The sequence below is a fragment of the Hordeum vulgare genome, chromosome 1H (genome assembly GCF_904849725.1).
Source record: "Hordeum vulgare subsp. vulgare chromosome 1H, MorexV3_pseudomolecules_assembly, whole genome shotgun sequence".
NCBI lineage: Eukaryota > Viridiplantae > Streptophyta > Magnoliopsida > Poales > Poaceae > Hordeum > Hordeum vulgare.
The window spans coordinates 424,546,235-424,554,912 of record NC_058518.1 but is presented as its reverse complement, the minus strand read 5'-3'; the positions used below and the strand labels follow the sequence as shown (position 1 = coordinate 424,554,912).

Genomic DNA, 8,678 nt, shown 5'->3' with positions numbered 1-8,678 from the left:
GAGAGTCGCGTTGGGTTGATACTCCTTCATTTACCTTGCACAGTCTCTCCCAGATCAGTGTTGCAGAGCCTAAGGCACTTACTCTTCCAAACTGGCCAGGGCTCAGATGACCACAGATGATGTTCTTCGCTTGAGAATCAAGTTGCTTGAATTTCTTCACATCAGCTGCAGTGACACTAGCAGAAATGATGGGGACACCATTTTCCACAATATACCAGAGATCATTGTCTATAGCTTGTAGATGCATTTGCATTTTGTTCTTCCAGAAGGGAATATTCTTTCCCTCATAGGTAGGACATGCTGCAGTCACCTTAAACATGCCTGCAGTCGACATAACTAAAACTCCAGGTGGTTAAACCAAAATCACACAGAACAAGGGAGTACCTTGCTCTGATACCAATTGAAAGTGCGTTATATCGACTAGAGGGGGGTGAATAGGAGATTTTGAGAATTTCATCACTGAGGAAATTCCTTTTGAGGAAATTCCTCACTGATGACTAACTTACAGCGGAAACAGTTAAGGATCAGTCGTGCAATCGTTCACAACAGCAGTAGTACAGAGTGAAGATTATGAAAACAGATTGCACAGTAAGCAGGCACGCAGAATACAGATGATGATTAACTCAAGTGAAGAATTTGGGGTTGAGGAAATTCAGAGAAAGTCTTCAGCAAATTCTTCAAACAGTCACAGTGAAAGTCATCAACACATAATACAGAGAAAGTAAAGAGTTGAGGAATTAGAACCCGATTTTTGGTGAAGACTATTGTTGATGACCCAGTTCCAACTGTTGTGACAGTTGTACATCTGGTTTGGAGCGGCTTGGTATTGAAACCAAAGGACACCCAGTCCCGGAACACATAGTCCCTACCGTATTCTCCTTGAGCTAAGGACACACAGTCCTCGCCCAACACTCGTGGTAAGTCTTCAGGGCAGACTTCCAAACCCTCACAAACTCGGTCACCCGGCGATCCACAATTGACTGCTGGATTGCTCTAGACAATGACGCCTAACCGTCTGGAGGATGCACAGTCCTCAAAGGTAAAAGGCTTCAGTCCCACACAGGAACAACTTCTTCAGTGATGCTCAATCACTAGGTTTGGTTTGTGGTTTCGGTGGGTGGTGTATTTCCTCACAGATGATTTACTCTCGAAAGCTCTGAGGAATTGGGTTGCTCTTATGACAAGTGTCAGTTTCTAGCGGAGCAGCCAACCAGCTAGTGGTTGTGGGGGGCGGCTATTTATAGCCTGGGAGCATCCCGACATGATTTGACATTAATGCCCTTAAATAATATGACCGTTGGAGTGGATAAGATCAGTGACTTGGCGTGGCTTATCGAAACGGTCGGGACCCTCAACTGTGAGAGTCCTCATGTCACTCATCTTCCTCACTTGAGGCTTTTGGTAGGATTTGGCTTGGGTTGAGCATCATGAGGAAATCCATTCCATAGTGTTACTTTGACCCCCTTTAACAGTACGGTATTCCTATTCATCAAATGCGAAGAAAGTAAAAACAGAAAGCGAAAATCTTCACGCTTCAATTTCTTCAGAACGATTTTCTTCAGGAACCACCGATCTTCTCAATATCAATATCTTCATGAGGAATATCAGTTTCATCTCAAATTCTTCGCGTTTCATTTCTTCAGCTTCAGACCAATTTCTTCAACTGAAGACATATATTTTTAGGGGTTGATATTCTTCAAATATCTCAAACTCCTCAATGACTTATAGATCATGTGTACACTTAAAAACACATTAGATACTTAACCTATAAGTCTTCAAACCACCAAAATCACTAAGGGGCACTAGATGCACTTACAGACCCAGCGTGTCTGAGCGCGCGGGTATAAGACCCTCTCCCTGCGTGTGTATTCGGTGTGGGTGTTGTGAGTTCGTGCTCGACAGATAATAGACAGGCCGTCCGTGCGGTGAAGGTGTTTGTGCGCCTGGAAATTCTCTGTGCTCATCCACCTCCCCTCCGAGTTTGTCTTCGACGATCACCGTCGACGAGGGGTTCCATTTTTGCTGACATTTGGTATCAGAGCCTCGGTTCGAGAGCTCGCCGGCGACGATGGCAATGGTGCCACACGGTGGAGGCGGGGACGGTTCGGTGTCGTTGCCGATGCCGATGCTCACGTCGGACAACTACACGGTGTGGGCCATCAGGGCGCAAGCAGTCCTCGACGTCCACACCGTGTGGGAGGCGGTGGCGCCGGGCGATGCAGCGGTGAATGCGCGAAAGGACAAGGCGGCGCGCGCGATGCTCCTTGGAGCACTGCCAGAGGATGTGCTGCTGCAGGTGGCGACGAAGCTCACCGCCAGGGAGGTATGGGACTCCCTGATGGTGAGGTTCGTTGGCGCCGATCGGGTGCGCGCGGCGAGGCTGGCGACGCTGCGGGGAGAGTTCGATCGCCTGAAGATGGCGGACGGCGAAGCGCTGGATGTGTACGCCGGAAGGCTGGCGGGGATGACGGCGCGCTACGCGAATCTCGGGGAGACACTGGGCGTCGAGGCGCTGGTGAAAAAGCTTATGGACACCGTGCCGGATCACCTGTTCCCCGTCGTCGCCGGCATCGAGCAGTTCTGCGACACGGCAACCATGGCGTTCGACGAGGCGCTCGGGTGGCTGCGTGCGTTCGAGGAGCGGGTTCAGCGTCGGGGACAGGACGGCGGCGAGCGTGGCGGAGAGCAGCTGATGCTCACCATGGAGCAGTGGCGTGCACGGGAGCGACGGCGAGGCGGTGTTCGCGACGACGAAGACGACCAGCGGAGCGAGGCGTCGGGCGGCGGGAGAGGACGGCGAGGTCGCTGCTACAACTGCGGACAGAGGGGGCACTTCAAGCGCGACTGCAACCGGCCGAAGAAGGAGGCAGCGGCGGCGGAGCAGGCACTGCCGGCGCACGTCGGTGACGACCTCGACGGTCCTGCACTCCTCTAAGCCATGGCTTAGGGGGTGATTGTTGGGGCAGAATAAGCCACGGCTGGGGTGAGGCGTGCGAGCGCCGGAGTGCTGTGCGCGAGCTGGAAGCGTGACAGAGCCCAGCCGGGCGGACTAGGACGTGTGTGTGCGTCGTAGGAGGTGCGTGCGTGCGTGGGTTGTTAGCGAATCACCAGTGAGATCGCGTCTCGCGTGCACGACTGAGCCGTGGCGATCGCGTACGCGCGCGATGCGCGGGCGTGAGCCGGAGCGCGCGGTGCGCGGCGAGTGGGAGGTGGGCGCGTCGGTGCGCGACCCAGCGTGTCTGAGCGCGCGGGTATAAGACCCTCTCCCTGCCTGTGTATTCGGTGTGGGTGTTGTGAGTTCGTGCTCCACAGATAATAGACAGGCCGTCCGTGCGGCGAAGGTGTTTGTGCGCCTGCAAATTCTGTGTGCTCATCCATCTTCCCTCCGAGTTTGTCTCCGGTGATAACCGTCGACGAGGGGTTCCATTTTTGCTGACACTTTTATCATGGAGGTACAAAACATTAATTATAAGATTTTGATTTACCCTCCACTAGCCAAACCACACTTGTCCACTAACGATGGCATGATGAATCAAATAGGCAACCGGGAGGCTGAGATGCTTTGACGATCGAATGCTAAGATAGTTGCCCAATAACTGCATTTGTGCACGACCATGGGTAACATCCAAATTTAAGAATTTAAGAAATCAGTGTGTACTTTGGAGGCTTCTTTCCTTCCTAAAAATCTGACAAACATGTATTCGTCTAGGGTATTTCCTTGTCAGAAAATCTGAGAACATACTCATGTCTACTTCTAGAGTAAGAATTTATGACCTATAAATATGGAATTCGAACTTAGTCCAGCGAATTTACATGAGAAATAGGAAATCACCATTTCCAATTGCTAACTTGGTCCACTGGGAATTGGAGCATATCCACGTCCACCTACGTGGTGCTCGGTGCTCCTACAGTCTCTGCATACATGGCTGCGATCAGTTATCCACTAATGGGTGACGCCGAAACTTTGTGCTGTCATGACCGGAGGCACAACTTCGTGTGCTAACCTGCATGTGAATTGGAAAAATAATCAGGCCGAGTATTCTGCTGATAATCCAAGTGTTAAAAAGTATCTTTGTTGAAAAGTATTAAATCCCATAATGCAGCATAGGAGAATCTACACAAAGGCAATGACAGTCACCTCTTCTAAAGATGCAGCAACATAAGCTCCTCATCTTTCATGGACAATAAATAACACGTACAACCAATGTTAAATTGTGATCCAAATTATACCGTATTGAACTAGACGTAGTACAAACGGTGTGGGCCTTTGCGTTGGTACCGACGCGTACGAGTACAACTCGTTTACTTAGTCCTTCAAAGACTCTCATGTATTGCCCTTTATATATACTCCATGTAGTCACACCCAAGATTTTGGTTACCGGACTGCACTTTTTTACCGAAGGGCGCCGGAATTTGCGGATACCGTGGATACCGTGAAATACCGACCGAAATATTTTTAACGAATTTTGAATTCAAAATTTTCAAGCATGTAATGGATAGCTATCGTACGCTGGTTGAACATGAGCGTTTCCTGTCACAGTGGTAGCTAGCCTGCTATTAAGTACTTGCTGTGTCGCAGGTTCAATCCCTGCTTTTGGTAATTTTCTTTTTTAGATTTCGTCAACTTAATGCTAGAGAACGCAAAAAACATACGCGAATTGAAACTCGAACGCGCGATCTGACGTTGGGTAGCATTAAGCTTTAACCACCACAGCAAAAGAACTACCATGATTTACATGAGATTGGACCTTACTTAGCTATTGTTTCAGCGTTCAAATTCAAAAATTTCAAAAATTCGATTTTTTTTGCTCAGGATGCCCAATTTTAGAGGGGTAGCGAGAATCGCGGGTACCGCCCGGTATCCGTTTTTCTCGCTCGGTACTCAAAACCGTGGTCACACCTAAAGACGGCCTGTCGTCTCGTGCTTGTAATACTCCGCTCTCATAGTGATTGCGTCATCGTGCGTCCGTGGTTTTCTTCCGCAAGGGTTTTCACGTAAAAATCCGTGTCTCTCGTGTCTCATTGATCTTGTTTTATCTAACAACCAAGACATCCCATGATTGCAAAGTAAGATAATCTACAGGTGGACACAGAAATGAAGTTAAAATTAGACCCTAAAACTCTAATACTCTCACCTCATGAACTAATAATTATATGTGATCGCTTACAAAAGATGGATGATTATGATACAATACAATAAAACATAGCTTGGTCAAAGAATTATTAGGTCTTAGAAAAGTTGGTATACTATTTGTAGTTCTACTATGACACATGTTTAACACTGTTATGTAATACAGAGTACAACTAAAACTAAAGCATATACATATCTATACTTCAGTGGGATCTTCAAACATGAGCAGTACTACTAAGTAGTAATACCTCTTTGTAGGTCGTATTCTCATCAAATTGGACTGTTCCACCTGTGCATGTTCATACATAATATTCAGAAAAAAAAATTGGTATGATACCTTGCCAACTCTCCAAGATTGCATAGGCAATTAGCAGATTAATTCTGCATAACAGAATATATGCGAATTTTGTAATATCTGCAATACCTTTCTAGTATAACTTTCATCTTGGGGATTGCAACATTAATATGCCACTTTGTTGATGAGGTAGACCTGAAGGCCAACGTGCCTGCATGCCAGGATAGATTCTAGATTAATCCGGCATAATCTGCACAGGCACACTTCAAATAGGATGATTAGAATCGGAGTAACACTACAGTGTGAGGCATCTACACAAACCAAAATAGAACATTTAAAAGGTCAATTGAATCAGAAACCGGAGAGGCTTGAGTAGCTTGCTAGGTTTTGGCTGAAAGGTGCGTACAACAGGGGAGGCGTTGGGGAATTGGCAGAGATGGTCGACGGGGGGCAAACGTACCGATGATTGATGGCAAGAGAAACCATTGAAGTTGGCTAGGCGAGTCGTCGATGACTAGAGTCGCAAAGTGGAGGGTGTCCATGGGCGCATATGCAGACGAGGGTCGGGCGGCTGGCCAGTGGCGAGGCCCTCGGCCGGTGAGGGCCAACAGCAGGGGCGGTGCTGGGAATAAAAGCGGCCATGGCGCCATGGGGGAGCAACGTGTGCTTGCTGTGCGTGGGCTCGTGCGGGGAGCAAAGAGCAGAGGAGCGGCAACAGGCGAAAGGAACGCGGCTTGCCGACGACTTTGGCGAGGACGAGGATGGACGCTACCTGCGGCGGAGAGAGTCGGCAATGGTAGTCGCGGTCGTGGGCGGAGGAGCTTGGCGGTGGAGGAGTGGTCGTCGTGGAGGACGGAGGCGACGTTGGTTGGGGATGAGTGTTTGGGACTAGAGCTGGATTTGGGGAAAACTGATCGGGGGAGGAGGTTCTATTTCGTTTGGTGTGAAAACAGTGGGCTCTTTCGCGCGTTTGGCCCCAATTACTTGGGTCTGCCGCCACGGATGAAATGATCTTAATTACTGCCGACGGTGTATATGCCTTTTTGTTTGTATTTCTCCCAGTAATTTATCCGTCTTAAGTTCTTGTGGCGGCAGTAACACGATCCCCGGTAGATAGTTGGAAACACTTTCAATCGTTTCCCGTCCTTGTTCTCACATTTCTTCCGGCAGTTAATTGCCTCCAATCAAGTGTTGTGGTGTAGTAATTGATGACTTTCAATAGACTCTTTCTCTCGACATCGGCGAAGATTATGAGAACCGTTTTGACGTTTGGGGTATCCGGAGGCGTCTTTCCCTTCGTCATCATTATCCTTTTTCCGAGAGGGCTCTTCACTCATCTTCTGTCGGAGTAGGCGACAATCCCGAGCGGTGTGCTTAGGGAAGATGAGGTTGCCATCCTCGTATCTTTTGATGTGGACTTGGCACGACTGATCCAAAAGGTCGTTCTTGGGTTCATTCTTTTTTTTGGCTGCCCAATCCTTTTTTTCCTCTGTTTGGACCTGCCTTGGCCTTTCACGGGAACAACCGCAACTTCTGTGTTGTCCTAGGCGTCGACTTTCTGTTTTTGCTTCTTTCCAGCATTACCCCCCGAGCGAGGGGTGTTGCTCGCTCGACCCTTGCCACTACGGAGGTGATCTTTTTCTTCGCCATTTTCGTACCGATTAGTGCTCGTGATGGGCGCCGTGATGCCCCTCAACACCCTTCACGCTGGCATCGAGGAATGTTACATGTTACATGTAGTTACCTATAAATTGCTTATATTAGGCATGGTCGAATGACAGGTGGGATTATTTTTTACCTATAGTTTGATCGAGCTATTAGTATTCCCGTGGATTCCACTTTCCATATTTCAAATAATAAGTTTGCATGTTTCCCGTGTTTTTCAATCATGTGCTTCACACATGTTTTTTTAATTATGTAATTTATTTATCTAATTTTGATAAGTCTCAGTGGCTGAGACTTGTTTATGTCTTAGTGGATGATATATTTCTTTGATCTTGCACGGAGATTCATATATAACTTTTTTCTTCTTTTATATATTATGTCGTATGACTCAGACTTGTTTAAGTATCAGACCTAGTCTCACCCTTCTTTCTATTCATGTATTTTCCATTTCTATCATGTGTTTTATTTATTTTCAAAATGGGGGATTCAGAGCAACTCCAACGCGTGGAACATTTTGTCCGCATGCATTCGTTTGGATTCGTGCGGACAAAAACAACGTCTAACACGCAAATCCATTCCTATTTTTTGTTTGCTTCGTGTCCGTTCGGAGGCATTTCAGTCTCCAAATTAGGACTGAAATGGGTCTAAAGTGGACATAAAGCGAACGTTTTATGCGTCTTCTTCGTCCACCTTTGTCATGTGCATGTCCCGTCTGGCCCACCTGCCATGCAAACAAAAGGGCCCACTCATCCATCTCACCCCTTTATATCTCCTTCTTTTCGTTTTTTCTTGCCTAAAATGCATCAGCTACCGTTGGGTGCATCGTCTCAAAAAGCGGACAAACTTGTTCGTTCGGCCGACACAAACAGATAAAAATACGTGTTCGTTTGGGTCACTACATTGCTCTCACTGTCCTTCGGTTATGCACATCAATTTGATAATCATCAAGAGGTTGATCACTCATTTGTTTGGATACTTCAAATTTTACTAAAATTTTTGTGTGCCGTGTATTGTTGGCAGAAGGAAAATTCACAACAAAGGCAAAGTGGTTTGCTTGTCATGGCTCATTTTGGTGATGTTGTCACAAAAGTGTATTCCCCATCATTTTAAGCTATATCAACCTAGCTATTGAAGCAACATTACTTTGTCTTTATCATGCGAGCAGACTAGTGTGGCGAAATTAGATAATAGAGGGAAGTTACCAAGTCATCAACTCTGTAAGCATAAAAAATAAATCAGTTTTTCGGCTACTACTCAATTTTGAAGAGTGATTTGTGTGCACTTTTTATAAACTATGGGACTTCGTCGGGGTTCTGGGACCGGGGGTACCCAGGACCGCCTGCTTGCGGACCAGGGCCCACCGCGCAGGGTTGGCCCTCAAGGTGCTCCCTACTGAGGCCCGGGAGTACGACCCTCACGAGGCTGCTTCCTCATGAGGGGTCGCCCTGTGGGTTTTTCCTCTCGAAGGATTCCCGTGAGGCTCGCAAGGAGGAGGCACCTCCTGACGCCCCTCCTTTCGAGGGGCGGATCTGTCGAGGGAGGCCCTGCGGGGTCACGCGGCCTTGCAGCCCCACGAGGGTGACATGA

The 8,678-nt window shown here is 47.8% G+C and overlaps 1 protein-coding gene across 3 annotated transcripts; it reads right to left on the bottom strand.

Moving 5' to 3' along the window:
- Positions 1–3,675: 3,675 nt before the first annotated feature.
- LOC123412698 lies at positions 3,676–6,176 on the bottom strand. Of its 3 annotated transcripts, none has more exons than XR_006613579.1 (4): positions 5,887–6,176; positions 5,556–5,676; positions 5,380–5,420; positions 3,676–4,004 (listed from the first exon to the last, which is right to left on the bottom strand). XR_006613579.1 is itself a non-coding variant. In XM_045105641.1 (3 exons), the coding sequence occupies exons 1-3, from the start codon at positions 6,074–6,076 to the stop codon at positions 3,944–3,946; spliced, it is 333 nt and encodes a 110-aa protein (XP_044961576.1). In that variant the 5' UTR covers positions 6,077–6,176; the 3' UTR covers positions 3,676–3,943. The 3 variants fall into 3 exon arrangements, 1 of the variants encoding a protein (XP_044961576.1); XR_006613578.1 differs by having other exon boundaries at positions 5,556–5,637; XM_045105641.1 differs by lacking the exon at positions 5,380–5,420 and having other exon boundaries at positions 5,556–5,637.
- Between the last annotated feature and the right edge of the window lie 2,502 nt (positions 6,177–8,678).